Here is a 16,430-nt window from a genome sequence, read left to right as displayed (position 1 = left end):
GTGCCAGCCCAGGGCCATGACCTACCCCAAGTGTGTGCCCAACCTGGAACAACTTCCCCAGATAAAACCCCACTCAACCCACTTGAAGCTTGCAATACCTAGGTGAGTCCTAGTTACTTACTGGTCTACTTTCTGAAGGAACAATCACGGGCAGGAACTAGACATCTGGATATATGGGTCCTAGTTTGGCCTGGCTCTACCAAGTCAATTCTACTCCTTAGTCTTTGTGTTACTGAGCCAAACCCAAGTCCCCTCACCTGCTGTGCAGCAAAGCCAATGGAATGGTGAAAGAAAGTACCGTGTTTATTTGTAGGGCTCCAAGCAAGAAGAATAGGCAGCTCAGGCCCAAAAGACCCAAACTCCCTTATGGCTTTCAAAGGCAACTTTTAGGGTGAGGGTTGCAGGGGGCATGACTTTCTTCTGACTGGCTAGTGCAGCCTTCCGTTCCAACCAGTCTGGGTCTAGTGCTCTTGCTCAGCGTGTGGTCTAGACATCCCTCCCCCCCCCCCCCCGGTGGGGGTCTTAGTTCCAGTTCCTACAGAACGCAAAGGTACAAGTCAGATTGGTAGGCATATCCCTGGAAGAGGAACCGGGACTCTGTTTTACTGCTGAACTATTGTTTCTGGACTGCTTTCCCCTTGTTTCTGCATTCCTTCTCTTCCCCAATTAGTAACTGTTTGAATCTGCTCTTTGGAACTCAGGGAAGGCCTCAGGAGACTAAAGGCTTTTTCTTTATAAGAAGTGGGAGACACAGAGGGGCTTTTGTACCCAGCAGGGGCCGGCAGGGTCCTACTCAGTTTCAACAGAGATTCCTCTAATTTCCTCCAAGGACCCTCTCTCCACAGGGTTACTGCTTAACCTTCACATCTCTTCTCTCTGTCCAGGCTCCTGACCTGTGTCCTACAGCCAAGCTGCAGCCTTAAACACGTTGTTCTCTCTGTCTGGGACAAAGCTCTCCTGCTCCTGTAGCTAGCTAACTCCTACTCAGCCCTTAGGCCTGAGCTCAGAAATCAGCCCCTCCAGGAAGTCTTCCTTGATTTCTTGATCCAGGTTAGGACCCTCTTATGGGTTCCCGCAGCATCCTGGCTCTTCCTGCCTCTCCTCAGCTTTCATCTGGAATTGTTTGTTTACTGTCTGGTTTGCCAGCTAGAATATAAGCCTAAAGGTAAAGATCTTACCTTTTTATTTACTTCTGTGTCCCTTATGCTTAGCACATAATTGGCACTCAATACATATCAGCTATGGGGGGAGAAAAGCACCTAAGCAAGGTATCCTAGGAAGTACACATACAGCACTTAATAATTACTGGCAGATACAAACACTTCCTTCCCCAGGTTGCTACCACCTTCACTTCTGCTTTGCCCCCAACTATAATGGTGTATGTAACCAGACAAATATTTCTTTTAATCACCAGCACCTTCTTGGGGAGACCACTGTATTTACTTAGAAGAAATACTGAGTTAGCAGATATCCGGTTAAGAACATGGACTCTGACGATAGATTCCTGGTTTTGAAACATGGCTCTGCCACATGACAGCTGAACACCTTGGGCAAGATACCCAACTTCTCTAGGCTTCAGGGTTTTTTGTTTTTGTTTTGTCTTGTTAGGGCTGCACCTGCGGCATATGGAGGTTCCCAAGCTAGGGGTCGAATTGGAGCTGTAGCTGCTGGTCTACACCACAGCTCACAGCAACGCCAGATCCTTAAGCCATCGAGCAAGGCCAGGGATTGAACCTGCATCCTCATGGATGCTACTCAGATTCGTTTCCACTGAGCCACGATGGGAACGCCTAGGCTTCAGTTTTATCTTGTCTAAAATGGGGGTGAAAACAACAGTACTTACTCTAAAGGGTTATTTTGACAGTTATATGAATACACATAAAGCACCTAATAATTCCTGGCACATACAAACACTTCCTAAGCGCTAGTTGGTATCATTACTGTTATTAAACCACCTGGATGGGGGGGTAAGTTCAAGGAACCAAAGTTGATCCCCAAATTCTGCTTATCAGGAGAGTGGTCCTATATTCACTCTGGGCTGATGTCTGGGAAAAGTTGCGGGATCCAAATTGATTTACAGTGCCAGTGAGACAGGAGATGATTCTGACATTGACAGGAAAGGGAGGGAAGATTCATTTGCACATTCAACAAATATTTACTGAAGGTCTATATTGTGTGAGACATAAAGGAAAGTAAAATAGTCATAGCCATTACAGAGCTCTCAAAAGTCCAGAAAGGAGAGAGACGCTAGAGAGGCTGGGTACCGGGGTGGAGGGTGGGGGCAGCAGAGGTGATGGTAGAGGGACCAGTCCAGTTTCTCACCAGTAGGTGTGGCACAGCAGAGGAGGATCTTGAGAGAACAGAATGCTAAGGCAGGATTTTAAAGCATCTGCTATAAGATGTGTCATGTAAATTCTCCCCTCTATCCCCTACAAAATCTTCAATAAAGTTTTTAATGCTCACTAGAGAGAGCCTGAAGAAGGAAAAGACAGCAGATATCTGGGTTATAGCTGCTGGGGGAGAGATGTTATAGGCAAAAAAAGCCCTTCCTTACTCTCGTGTGCTACCACTGAGGGAAGCATTACAGTGCATGCAATATTTAATGATTATAAATGATACCCCCGTGCACTGCATTATACAAGGATCTTTAAAATGAAGATGAATTAAACAGTACCAATAGCAAGCATATTAACAGAAGAGAAGAGAAATTATTCAAGGTAGGAAACTTGGAACTCTGAGGAAAAAGGGCCCGTTTCTAAAGCTGGAACTGGAATTCCCGCTGTGGCTCAGGCGAAACGAATCTGATTAGCACCCATGGGGACACAGGTTTGATCCCTGGCCTTGCTCAATGGGTCAAGGATCCGGTGTTGCTGAGAGCTTGGTATAGGTCGAAGACATGGCTCAGATCCTGTGTTGCTGTGGCTGTGGTGTAGGCCAGCAGCTACAGCACTGATTCGAGCCCTAGCCTGGGAACCTCCGTATGTTGAGGGTGCAGCCCTAAAAAGACCAAAAAAATAAATAAATAAAGCTGGAACTCAGATATGACCAACCACCAGACCCTTTGTGGTTAATTCGTCAAACTGCTGAATCCTTAGCAACTATAACTTCTCATTTTATAAACGATTGCTTAGAATGATGCACTTTCTTAAACATGAACATCCAAAGGATTAGTTGTAGGGAAGGGAGGGATCCACCATGTACTTACTACTCCCAAACTTACTTCCAGTTTTTCACTTTTACGTCCTACTGTCTTTTAAAATAACAAATTAAATAAATAAATATATATATATATATATATACACACACACACATACATACACCATATATAGAAAGAGAGAGAGCAGCAGCCTAAGAAGTAAATCAGTCATTACCTAAATAAAACAAAACTATCAATTTGCTTGCATTTCCAAGAGAGAAATAAATAAAGCGCTGTTGGAATTTGCCTACACAAATTGAGACTTTGGGGGAAAGAGAGAAATGAATTAGTCTTTTTTTTTTTTTTTTTTTTACTTGTTTACTGTATAAACCCTCGGGTTTGCATCTTATAATGTGACTACTGATTAAAAAGATATACGGTTGTTTATTAATGTTCTCAGAGTACTATGCAAATTCACATCACCCTGGGTATATTTTGCCCCTAAAGTTATGAAGTAAATATGGAAGCATTTTGTTGTTAACAGGGCTAAAATATGTTAATTTAAATAGCTGTCTTTGAATAGGCTTTTCCTTTAAATCATTAAAAGGAAAATGAAGAGAGCTTGAGTGGTCAAGCATGAAATGTAAATGAGAGCAGTTTTTTTGTTTAGGCCTTATCAGCCCGGGTCACCTGATGTTAAAATTTAAATTTAACAATGCAAAAAATGACCTTAAAATTTGCAGTATCATGAAACAATGCAGCTTTGCCCCAGATTTTTTTTACAGCAGTCTTGAAACTACGATTTTTAAGTAACATTTTCAAATGACAAGGTCAGTTAAAAAATTAGACATTCTGAATTGAGTGGTGTCAGAAAAAGAGCTTGCTTGTCCTTTTATCTATGGGACCAGATTTTTTTAAATCAAAATTTAAGATAGAGGGTGTTAGAGCAAAGCAGAGATAAACCTGGATCTCTTTAAATGGATTCAAATTATCAGTGCAATTCCTGAAGGGCAAATAATACAGAAAGCATGTACTCTTGCCCTCTTATTAAGATTTTTTTTAAAGCAGAAAAAGATTTTACAAACCTCTTTTCAGCTTTCCTGTACATAAACAGCCTCAGAATGGCAACCGTTCCCTATTGTCAGGCAGCTGGTGAGAAATGCAAAGTACAGCTGCAACCAGGAAGATCAAGGTGGACTCCCCGCCTTGGCTCTCAGCTTCTACCATGATTCTGCTTCCAGAAAGAGAGGGAACTTCAGAGAAAGGGCAATTAAAAATACACCCATTTTAGCTAGCTACTAACCATAACTACCTTCGTAAAGATAATGATGGATCCTATGATGACAAGGTCTTCATCTTAGGTGTTAATGGCTCATTTTTTTCTTTCTCTTTTTAGACCTAAAGGGGAAAAAAGACCTTAGTGTGTCACAAATTTCAATCAAACAAGAAAATGAGTTTATTTAGCAGTCTTAGGAAACTATGAAATTTGTGGCAGCCCTTCAAAGTGTCCCAAGATTTGGGTTGTTTTACAGGAATAACTAAATTCATGGAACGGTTAAGCAACGATTCAAGCTCAGGCAAAAATATCCTCAGCTATTTTACTTTAAAGCATTCTAAGTGTGTTTTCCTTTGGAAGGCATCAACATCAGGAATATGCCATCTTCCAGAAATGCATTCCTACACCAACAAGGCTCTTAAGAAGTGGGAATTCCTGTAAGGGCACACCCTTGAGCAACTATTACACTGCAGTGAGCTCTTGAGAATATTCTGGAAGCATCACTGGTGAACGGCTGTTTCTCTGCAGGGGAGGTAAATGAAATTCAGCAGAAGAGCAGCTCTTGGGAGGAGAAACACGGCTTTGCCTCTTGGACTGTTTTTCTACCAGAATGGGTTTACTGAGAGCTACGTTCCTCTGGAGCTTTAATGTGAACCGTTGAACATCACCCCGCCTTTTTCGAAATTACAAAATACCTTCTGTCTTTGGGATGGCGGGAATGTTAAGTTTGGAAATTAAATGCCTAAGACTTCAGATAACCGAAATGAGATACGTGCAATTGCATTCCATGAAGAATTTCTTCAGCCCAATCCCTTGCATCTTATTCACCAAGGCACAGAAACTTTCCAAATTTTGCACCCAAAAAAGGGAGGGGAAATGCAAGGGCTTTGCTGCAGTTCCTGGGACGCTCTGGGAGCCGTTTTGTTACAAGTGTATCCAAAGTCCCTAGCACCAGGGACTTGTGGGGCGCTGCTCATTCCTGCCCCACTCGCTCGGCAGCTCCCAGAGGTGACGGTTGTGCTATGAAGGTAGATCTTACCAAGCTGGCCGACAAGATGCTGCGCACCCCCAAGTGCTCCCGGTGCCGGAACCATGGGTTCCTGGTGCCCGTAAAGGGCCACGCGGGCAAGTGCCGCTGGAAGCAGTGCACCTGCGAGAAGTGCTACCTGATCACCGAGCGCCAGAAGATCATGGCTGCGCAAAAACTGCTCAAGAAGCAGGCCTCCGAGGAAGAGCAGGAGGTGGCCCTGGGTGCGCAGGGGCCCCAGCTGGCCTCCGGGCCTGCGGCCGCCGTCCTGGGCTCAAGCTTCCGCCCGCTGCCAACGCTGGCCGCTTCGGGAGACCCAGAGGGCCGCGCGGCCCCCGGCTTCCTGGAGAGACCCCCGCGGGGCCCGAGCCCCGGCCCGAGCGCCTTCCAGCCAGTTCTGGGCGGCCGCGGCCACGTGGGGCCAAGAGAACGCGCCGCCGCCGCCGCCGCGGTCATGTCTGGTTCTCTGGGGCCCCAGCTCGGGGCGGAGGCCGCAGGCCGGGGATTTTCCGGCCGCCTGGAGCTGCGCAGGCCTCTGCGGCCTGTGCCCAGCCCGCCGTTCGCCGACTTCGGTAAGATTCCCGGGCCCCGCGCAGCCTTGCCCCGCTGTGGGTTTCCCTCCCGTCCTGCCCCCTCTCCGCTTCCCACAGCGGCGTCTCAGGCCAGTGGATCCTGCGGGGACGGGCCCTTGGGGTCGGCGTGGGGAGGAGTTCTTCTAGAGGTAACCTTGCTCTGGGAAACCTTTTCCCGAATAGGCTTTTGGGTTCGGTGCCTTTTTGCAAGAAGGTAAAAAGAAAGAAAGAAATGAGTGGTCTTGCGGGCTTGTAACATTTAGTCAGAGTTGCTGCCTTTCCCGCTTGCAAGGAAAAAGATGGCTCCCAGTCAGCTCAGCCGCAGCTTCTCCACGGGAACTCTGGCGGGGAGAGTGGCTGGGCTGCGCTTGCGCACCTTTTCCCGCCCTTTTCTTGAGTTGGAGGCTCCGCCCCCAGGACGCCCCCTGTGGGTGGGCTGACGCTGCAGGGCTGCACCTGCGCACTGTGCCCTTCTTGCTGTATCCTAGGCCCCGCCCCTCAGCCAAGCCCTGGCCCAGTGCCTCTGCGCACCCCTTGCTGGTCTTCCCCTGGTGGTGGTGGGAATGAGACCTCTTCTCTGCACGCTGCAGAAGAATAGTTGAGATGTATTGCCTATTGTTTCCCCTCCCTCCATGTGCATAAATTACACTGTTCCCTATGTCTTGCTGCTTCCACTACACTTTCAAGTCACATGGAGATTTGAGGCTTTTTTATTACTTCGTTTTGTTTGTTTGGAGGCTTTTTAGAAGGGGCTCGTTTGGGGTGCAGACACGTGTTTTCTTGGTTCTCTTGATCGCAGTGTGGTGGAAGGAGCACACGTCTGAGTCAGGACGCTGGAGGCCTGCTCACTCTGTGACCTTGGGCAAGCGCCTTCCCTCTGTAGGAGTCTCTACCCTCCATATGCTAAGGGGATTGGCCTGATGCTCCCTGAAGGCTCTTTCTGCCGTGGGGGACATTCTAGGAAGATAGAGGTCCCAAGGGAACAGTATAGGGAGACACACCTGAGACAGCAGGCCTAGGAGAAGGATACCTTTCCATGGACATAGAGGTTTTCTTTGTTCCATTCTCAAAGCAGAGAACGTGTGCCAGACGCCAGTGATGAAAAGGTGAAGGGGGATGAGTCAGATCTTGGCCCTCAAGGATCCTGTCCCTGTGAGAGGGACAGCACCGATCAGAGAATAGCACAGATCGGTGTCTGGAGCTCGAATGATCAGTGGTTTTGCTGTGGTCTGAAGGAAAATTAGGAGCTGAGTACTGAGGACGTAAGGAGGCAAAGTGGGGTTAGGATAGAAAGCCTTCCAAGCTGAAGGAAAAGCATCTGTAAAGGCCCTGAAGTGGCGGAGAAAGAGAGCTGCTCGGTTATCAGACAGGAGGAGGCTGGAGCCAGCCCACATGGGGCTTTGTGGCTGTGCCGAGGACTTCTTCTAAGAGCAATGGAACATGGTTGGAGAATTTTAAAAGCAGAGAGGATTGGCAGTCCCGTTGTGGCTCAGTGGTAACAAACCCAACTAGTATCCATGGGGATGCAGGTGCAATCCCTGGCCTTGGTCAGGTTAGGGATCATGTGTTGCTGTGAGCTGCGGTGCAGGGCAGCAACTGCAGCCCTAAAAAGCAAAAAAAAAAAAAAGGCCACAATGGATGTGGGAGTTTTTGTGTAAATGGATATGAGTGTTTATTTTACTGCCACCTTTGGACAGTAATGTGATGCCCTTTTTCCCAGCTGCATGTGTTTGTATCACTTCTCTCATCACTTGCCTTTTCAGGGCTCCCTCTAAGCCTCAACCCGGATTATGTGGTGGGGTCTGAGTACCTGGAGAGAGAACCATCTAAGCTGTACCCAAGCTGCACCAGCATGCACCCCTACCGCCCGTTCCCGCTGGGCTACCAGGATGCTCCCCCGACCCCGGGGATCCCCCTGCAGCGGGGCTTCCGCCATGTGCCCTGCAGCTATTACCATGGAGGAGGCTTGGTGAGTACCATCCCTGACTCCTTTCCAGCTTCCTCCTAATCCTGGCTGCTTGTATGGAGCCTCAGTCCCAGGAAGCCAGTCTTTGTGCCCACTTTATGCCAGGCCCTGAGCCCTGGATACAGCCTTGGCCTTGTACAGTGTGCACCTCTGGGAGTGCACATGGGTTAGCAGAGTACACGTGTAGACAAGTCGACCTGGGCTGTGGCACAGGCTACAAGACTCCAGGAGGTCAAGCAGGAAGAAAGACAGACACATCTCAGGTAAGCCTGGGGAACAGCCACTCGGTAACACTGAGTGACCACCAGCCTTGACTCATGGGACACCAGTGCGAGAAGGGCCTTTTTGCTGGATACCAGAAAGGAAATCCTCTTTCCTGGAGCCACACAGTTGAGGGCAGAGCCTCAACTGCTACGTAGGTTCCCTGCCCCAAAGGTATGGTCCATTCGAGACACCAGAGGGCTTTTAGGAAGAAGTGGCATTGAAGCTTAGTCATGGAAAAATAGGGAAACCTTCCACCAAACACCTCTCCCCTTAGGAGATCCTTAGTGAAAGAATGGATGAAATTGAATCCTTTTATCAGATCAGCAGTCAGTTGCTAACTAGGCTGCTCTTTGAGCCTGGAGGTCCGACTACTGAGTGTAAGAGTCAGGCCGACCCTGTCGTGTGAGACGGGATTAGGGGTGACTAGGTTTTGTGGCCTTGGTTCCCAGCTCCTTCTCTTTCTGGCAACCTCTGAGGGTCATCAGGACTGCAGAATAGTGAGAGGCCTGGGTGAACCGTCCCGGCTTTAGCCCCATAAGCGGGGGAGGTTGGCTCAGATGCAGCTCAAGTTCACAGAAGTGTAGCCCATCATCAGTTACCTTGACTCTTGGCCTCAGAGCTCTGAGCCTAACCCTGGGTGTTAAACAGAGACGTTCCCCTCGGGTGGAGGGTGGAGAAGAGTGAGGAGAGAGCAGGCTTCTTTGGTTTCGTGTGAAAAGTGAGTAAGACAAAGGATGAAAGCTTGATATTTACATCATGAGGTCATGAGCCACAGAGTGGAGCCAGTATGCAGGCTGGGGTTCCAGCTGTGAGCAGGCTGCTTGGACCCACGGCTGGATCCCAACTCCTGCTTCAGCCCCAGCAGCATCTCCTCTATCTGTTCTAGATATTTTACAGCTTTATTTAGAAAGAGTTTTCCGTTCACTCACAGGGAAAAAGTTTGAATACCACCGGTCTTGATCATTTCCAGGCTGCCTTCTGGCTCTTAGGTGAGCCTCCGAGGTGCGTGGTATTTCCTCAGCGTAGGAGATACCGTGGAGGAGTGAGGAGGGGCTGTTTGCCCACAGGCACAGGACTGGCGAGTGAGGGGCTGGGATTCCGATTACACAGCTGGTCAGTGTCAGGTGCAGGACAGCGGTAGAGCACCCCTGGCCCTTGACTCGCACCCCCATCCGTGCCCTGCCTGGCCACCCCACTGCAGCCCAGGGCCGGCATAGCATCTTGCGCCTCCACACAAAGAGAGGGGCCTTGGCCAAATGGAGCACACACCCACCGTCTGCTCACACAGCGGCCCGGGGCCTGGAGTCCAGGGCAGGGCTCTGATTGACAGGCCTGCCAGACGGCCTTTGTTGAGAGTGTGATCTCAGTCAGTTTATCCGGGCCTGAGCTGCCACCACAAGCCCCAGGCAGGAGCTGTGATCCAGGGAGAGACTTGGCTGAGCAGCTTGGAATTAAAGCACTAATAATCCCCCTTCCCACCCCCTTCGCGTCTGGGTAGAGGATCAGGCATTTATTTGTGAAGCTGTTGCAAACCCAAAAGCCTCAAAATTGCTTTCATCCTGGTCCTGCGGCCCCCGGCCCAGCCCCCGAGATGCTTCACCAGCCGCTTTCTGCCCTCTTCCTGTCCTGCCTCACCTGCTGCTGCTCCGCTTCCTCTTTTCTCTTGTCACAAAGGAGCACGGGCCTGGAATCAGACCTAGAATCCAATCCTACCTCCACTGTTCACTGGCCGCATGGTTTCACCTCACTTGGTTTGTTAGGCTGTACAGTGGGATCTCCTAGGGCCGTTGACAGATTCTGGCAATAAGGTGTGAATGCTTATAAAGTGTCTGGCACATGGGAGGCACTCAAAAGTGGGCTTTCTTCCCTTCCTTGTGGTCAGATTAAGTTGGGAAATGCAGGGTTAACCTAAGGAGATGTTTGCAGGCTGCTTCAAGGCTCTAGTATGCTTGTGTGTGACTCACCAACGTGGGGGCAGTAAGCAGGATTTCTCAGACTCCCTGGACAAAGACCACTTTCAGAATCACTTACCCATATCTTGTGTCCAGTCAGGTTCTCTCGAGCACAGCTGGTGAAGTGCTGCTGTGAAGTTTCGGGGTGGAGACGTCAGTGGTGGCAACTACACCTGAAATTCATTGTGCTCTGTTATGTTCACGTCTTTGTCAGCTAAGCTCATCACCCCTCCCGTCCCCTTGTTCCAGCCTTGGGGTCCTGTGGGGTGGGCTTAGCTCCCGTCTTCTGCAGAAGGAGCAGAAACACAGAAGGGTTAATCGCTGAAGCCACCTTCCTGCAGTCTCCCAGCTTCTCTTGTGTCATAACAGCTATACTACGCCCAAGACTTCTGTCGGGTTAGAGTGGGGACCCGACAGGCCCAGTGACACCTGAGTCCAAGTCATCACCTGCACAGAACATGGGACCACAAGTAGTGGGGACGCATTCAGACCCTTCCCCAGTGCAGAGCAGAGAAGTCAGGGCCCCTCGGGATCCAGGTCTGCCTCTGCCACTCACCAGCTCTGTGGCTGGGCCTGTCCCTTCCTCTCCATGATGCTGCTGTTGGTCCTTATGATGAGGGTGGCAACAGCACCTCCCTCCTAGCGGCCTGAACCGGGAATGCGGTTGGGACTTCGTTAGGCACATGCCGCTGCTCCTCCGGTGTATCTGAGATGAGCCTGTGTGTCTCGCCTTCCATCGTCTGGCGGGTGTTGGCCGAACACCCTGTTTCACGTGCCCTGTGCCCCGGGTGTGGGGGCCGCCGAGGTGAATCCACCCCGCTCAGGAGGGGAAACGCTGCCCCGGCCCCCTGGCTCACCCTCTCCGCCTGTGGCTTTCCGCTCTGTGTGCCCCGCAGGTGGGAGAGCCCATGGGAGACTTCCACCCGGGCGGCTACTACCCGCCGCCGCCGCCGCCACCGCCACCACCGCCGCCGCCGCCTCCACCCCCGCCACCGCCGCCGCCGCCGCCGCTGCAGCCTCAGTTCCTGCCGCCCGGCTTCCTCTCCGCGCTGCACTTCCTCCCGCCGCCGCCGCCGCCACCGCCCCCATCGTCCTTCTCGCTGAGCCTCCTGTCGGACGCGGACAATGAGAACACGGGTGAGTGGGCGCCCGGGGCCTCCCAGCGGCCCCGGCCCCGGCCCCCGAGAGCCAGGCCGGCTTTCTAATAGGAGGTGGAGAGAAGGGAAACAGAACAGAATTTCAGATGTGCGGGGCCCTGGGGCCTTTTAGGGCCTTCCTTGCCCCTCGCCCTAAATTCCATGCACGAGCCGTTAGGGGAGGTAGGTCCCCATTCTCAGGTGAGGAACCCACTAGAACCTGAGAGGTTCTCCCGTAGGTACATGGCGGAGCTGGGATTTCAACCACGTCCTCTGTCTGGCTCCAGGCCCAGTGCTGATTTGCTCACCTTAGCAGGGCTGGGAGAATGGGATGCACCTGCTGTGCTCAGAAAACCAGAGGTGCCCCTGGGAAGAGAGCATGTGCTGAGCCGGGAGCAGCAGCAGGAGACAGTTTGGGGCTGGGAGGAGTGCGTGCTCTGCCCCAGGCCGCTTTTGAGGGCCCTTGCAGCTTTAACGGTTCTAGGATTTTTTTTTTTCTTTTTTTTTTTTCTTTCCCCTTTCAATCCTCCTCTGGGGCAACTCAGGAAAAGAAAGGGAGGCCTCTTGCACACTTGCTGTGTGTCCAGTGCCTGGATCTATTAGCTGGAGAGATGGTACAGTGTGGTGTGAAGCACGTTGGCTCTGGTGCCTGGCACGTGCCAGTGGTGTGACCTCGGGCAAGTTCATTCACTTGTGGGTGCCTCACTTTCTGTAAAAGCGGACTAAGAAGGGGGCCTTACCTCACGAGGTCATCCTGAGGATTAAGCAGAACCTGAAGCAAGGCGTTGGTGATACTACTTTTTTTTTTTTTTTGGTCTTTTTAGGGCCGCACCCATAGCATATGGAGGTTCCCAGGCAAGGGGTTGAATCAGAGCTGTAGGCTGCCGGCCTACACCACAGCCACAGCAATGCAGGATCTGAGTTGCATCTGTGACCTACACCACTGGGCTACAGCTGCCAGCCTATGCTGCAGCAACAGCAACACCAGATCCGAGCCACATCTGCAACCTACACCACATCTCACGGCAGCGCCAGATCCTTAACCCACTAAACGAGGCCAGGGGTTGAATCTGCGTCCTCATGGATGCTAGTCAGATTAGTTTCCACTGAGCCACTCCTGTTCGTAATAGTTCTCACTTGCTATTTCACCTAAATCCCATGCCGACCTGATAGTGCAAGGTAAGTGTCCTCTCCCTTTGTCAGAAGGAGAAGCTGAGGGTCAGAGCTGGGAGTGGCTTGCTTCCTGCCACCCAGCTTGTGACAAGTAGAGCTGGAGTTTGAACTTGACTCTAGGGCGCGGCTGGACTAGACTGCCAGTCTCCTGCCTCCTAGCACATTAGAGGTGGGAATGGGACTTGCTCATTCTCGAGGGCCTGGGAATGAGGGGAACACCTTACAGAAAACTCACATCTGAATAGAGGTCATGTCCCCGCTTGCTAAGTCCGGTTCCCCTTCTTTGTCCTTCGCAGATGACCAGGATGCGGAGCAGCCATGCCCGCCCCGTCAGCCGTCACCCCAGGAGCAGTCTGACTAGGCCCAGGCCTCCAGCCCGCAGCCTGGAGCCTTGGGGGGCTACAGCAGTGCTGTTCTCGACTGTTCAGTGCTGGGCAGGGCGGGAGGCTAGTGGTAGGCGTAAGATAGCAGTTCATTCCCATTTCAAGAATAGGAGGAGAGGCGGGTGATCGCGGAGGTTCTTAGTCCGGAGCCGGAGGTGGGTGGCGTGGAAGAGGAGCAGGGCAGGTGAAGTCACCAGGACAGGGACGGGGCTCTGAGGAGGGTACGGGGCCGGTGGAAGCTCACATTTCGGAATGAATTGAACCATCTCTGGGTTGTGCGCCTGTGAGCAGACTCACCCCCAGAGGCAGCCTTTGATTTCCTCAGGTCCGGCTCCAGAACAGGAGGCTCTGTCTGCTCCAGCCTCCTGCTGCCGCTGCCTCTGCCTGGTCCCCAGCTGGGGGCAGCACAGACGCCAGGCCTTCAGCACATCCAGGTGGATGGTGCGAGCCGCCAGGACCAGGGCTCTGCAGCGGCCTTCCTTGCTGCCCCGTCCCCTGCCCCTCACCCCTTCTCCAGGGGCCGTAGCAGTAAGCGTTCTGCCTGCCGGGGCAGCATCACCTCTCCTCCATAAAGTTTAAGCCATTAGAGGCATCATTTCTAGTTTTTAAAAAAAATCTATTAAAGTTTGACTATTTGGTGGTTTTATAGTGATTGCCAACTTTAAAAAGTAGGCTGTTTATAAGCAGTGATGCAGCGCTCAGGGACTAGAACGGCGCTTCCAGATCCCCTGCGACGCCAGCAGTTTCTTCCCTGGGGTTAGTTGACTCCGGAAATAAAATGAGCAGCAGAAATCCTTATGGAAGGTTCATCCTCTCTTTCAGTCCTTATGGAAGGCAGCATTGGGCAGGGGAGTTGGCACCTGGGTTTGTGGCCCGTTGGGCCGCCCTTTGCCCATGCATGCTTAGGCAAGGCCCTCCCTTTACTTCCAGAGGCTAGGCCTAGGCTATTGGGCTTTAAAAAAAAAACAACCAAAAACACTATCACTGTTGATGTTTTAAGGCCATCTGATACAGACACATAAAACGCCAAGATTTCTCTTTGTTTCCCTTCCCCAGCTCCTTTCATGGTCCCTGCAGAGTGACATGGTTTTAAAAAACAGAACTTGATCCCATTTTGTTGTTTTAGGGTCCTGGTTCTCTTCCTTTGGTTTCAGTTTCTCCTTCATTTAAAAAGCATCCTGCATCGCTGCTGGGTTCAGAGCCTGGCGATCAGCTCTGCCCCATGGAGGGGCACGGACTCTAGTGAGACAAAGAGACCATCCAGCGAGACTGCTGTGGGCCGGGGGGGCGAGGGGGGCTGTGCGCGAGGGGGTCAGAGAAAGCCTTCTGAAGAAGGTGGGGTTTCAACTACATCTTAAAGGACAAGAATGAGTTTGGTGAAGGCAAGCACTCCTGGGAGGAGGGCAGAGAGAGGGTGGGAGACCTGGGATGAAGGATTCCAGGGTGAGGGTGTCCTGTTCTCTCTCTGGGAAGGAAGGCACCAGAAGAACAGGCTGACCTGCCTCCTGTCTTGCCTGTGGGCCAGGTGTCTTAAGACAGGTGGCAGGAAGACCACCGAGAAGTGACAGTCTCACTGTTCTTTCACCATCAGTGTGATGTCTGGGGGTCCCGGGCCTGGGTCTGCTCTGTTAGAGGTTATTGGAGCCTGCACAGTCATGGGAATTTTTCATTTACTGCTTTACAGACAGTGCTTTCAGCAGAGCAGAACCAGGTATGCCGAGGCCCACAGGTCAGCACCAGCTTCAGGCTGGACCTGACAATGCAATGGTTCTGGACTAGCCTGGCTTGGAGGCTGAAGCTATCCTCCACCCCAGTGCTGGTCCTGCCCCTGTGCCCGCAGGGCTGCAGGAGAGAAGACCCGGCTTCTGGTTCCACTCGGCCTCATTCATCCTGCCCTCACTGCACCCCTGCCCTGCCAGTTTGGCCAGGTGGGGCTGGATCAGTGACCTTTTTCATCACTTTGCTTTATCTTAGACTCCATGCTTTGAAAGACTCCATCCAAGCTGCATTAATCCATAAAGCTGTTTTCCCATTCTGGTAACATGCACAGGGATGAGGCAGTATGTGACCTCAGGGACTCCACACCATGCTAGACCAATGTTTAATTAGCCTGTGGGTTTGAGATGAGAAGTGCTGTCCCCTTGTCCTGTAGGGATCTATGACCACTGGACTCCTGGGAGGGGAGGAGTGCTCACTTCTCCTGGAGTCCTGTGATCTGATGACTCTCCAGAGACTGGTTAGCTTCTTTCCCGCAGCCTTGAGGGTGCCTCCCAGGGTGAAAAGACCAACTATGGGGCAGGGTGGGACACCTGCCTGGCTCCCTTCCCCCTGATGTGAACTCCTGAGCCCCATCAGTCCTTTCCTGTGTGTTCTCACCATGGTTACTTACCCCAGTGGGCACGGTGGACCCCTGCTCCCTGTAGCCTTTCCAGTTGGTACAATCCATATTTCCTGAATGCCCTGCTCCTCCAGGCTGTCCTCCAGCAGCTGCAGCATGAGCACTGAAACACCAGATCTCATGTTACTGCCCTGCTCACACACCTTCCATGGCTCCCTACTGCCCTGAGACTAACATTCTCAACACAACCGAGTTGCCCACCTGTCCTACCTCCTGCCTCACTGGCTGGCCCAGCCCAGGTCTGGGGGCGGGGGACACGTCAAGTAAGAAAAGCAGAGAACCTGGCGGCCAGGGCAGCACTGCTCAACCCAAACCGGCTGGGCTAGGTTATGAGTTGGGAGAACGTTGTGGAAGGCAACGGGCTGGCATTGCCAAACTCCGGGTGCACTGACAGGGCGCCGCCAAGAGAGGGCGAGTGGGCAGCAGCTGTGGGCGGGGCACGCGGAGGTGAGACCACTGCGGGGGCGGGGCTTGTTGCCTAGTGACCGGCTGAAGCGCAGGGGTCCACTGCAGTGTTTTTGCCAGCAGGCCTGGACCAACAGGCTTGAAGAGCCCCGGAATCCCTGGGAGATCAAAATGACGATCCTTTAGGCTGGACTGTGTGATCACCATCGTCTCAAGTAATCACCTTTATGCTGCCCTCCCTGTGAAATAGATATTCTACTACGTTTTTATTTATTTATTATTAGTATTTTTTGCTTTTTATGGCCGCTTATGGAGGTTCCCAGGCTAGGGGTCCAACCAGAACTACAGCTGCTGGCCTATGCCAGAGCCACAGCCATGCCAGATTTGAGCTGCGTCTGCAACCTACAGCACAGCTCACAGCAACGCCGGATCTTTAACTCACTGAGCAAGGCCAGGGATCGAACCCGCAACCTCATGGTTTCTAGTTGGATTCATTTCCACTGCGCCGTGATGGGAACTCCTACTATGTTTGTTTTTAGACACCACCCCAATCCCCACCTGTGTCCCATGATGTATTCTGCCCCCCTTTTCTCCTTTAAGCGCTTTTGCACGTGCTGAACTTTCCACCTAGACTCCTTTCAGCTTCACCCACTCCTACTTACCCTTTCAGACTCCTGCCCACTCCTACTTACGCCCCCAACCCCGCTGCCATCCAGGGCCCCTCAGTCTGGGTTAGGAGGCT

General features: G+C 51.8%; 1 protein-coding gene and 2 long non-coding RNA genes across 4 annotated transcripts in view; 1 reads left to right on the top strand and 2 right to left on the bottom strand.

Moving 5' to 3' along the window:
- Positions 1 to 4,221: 4,221 nt before the first annotated feature.
- LOC146402960 (uncharacterized) lies at positions 4,222 to 6,343 on the bottom strand. Its single transcript, XR_014808333.1, has 3 exons — positions 5,452 to 6,343; positions 4,449 to 4,534; positions 4,222 to 4,370 (listed from the first exon to the last, which is right to left on the bottom strand). It is a non-coding gene; the product is annotated as an uncharacterized LOC146402960 (long non-coding RNA).
- On the top strand, positions 4,533 to 13,531 carry DMRTB1 (DMRT like family B with proline rich C-terminal 1). Its single transcript, XM_003127983.7, has 4 exons — positions 4,533 to 6,011; positions 7,775 to 7,980; positions 11,090 to 11,330; positions 12,799 to 13,531. Exons 1-4 carry the CDS (start codon positions 5,435 to 5,437, stop codon positions 12,861 to 12,863), a joined length of 1,089 nt encoding a protein of 362 aa, XP_003128031.5. The 5' UTR covers positions 4,533 to 5,434; the 3' UTR covers positions 12,864 to 13,531.
- LOC106510720 (uncharacterized) overlaps positions 11,816 to 16,430 on the bottom strand; it is a 30,453-nt gene continuing 25,838 nt past the window's right edge. For both annotated transcript variants that reach the window (XR_014808331.1, XR_014808329.1), the window contains one exon: positions 11,816 to 15,386. This is a non-coding gene — a long non-coding RNA (uncharacterized LOC106510720). The remainder of the gene's footprint in view (positions 15,387 to 16,430) is intronic.

The sequence above is a fragment of the Sus scrofa genome, chromosome 6 (genome assembly GCF_054392235.1).
Source record: "Sus scrofa isolate SSC_HxYL_T2T_F1_AM1 chromosome 6, Sscrofa_HxYL_maternal_Yorkshire_Landrace_v2.0, whole genome shotgun sequence".
In the NCBI taxonomy this organism is placed as follows: domain Eukaryota; kingdom Metazoa; phylum Chordata; class Mammalia; order Artiodactyla; family Suidae; genus Sus; species Sus scrofa.
Note: the sequence above shows the minus strand (reverse complement) of the source record. Positions and strands in the feature narration are given on the sequence as shown.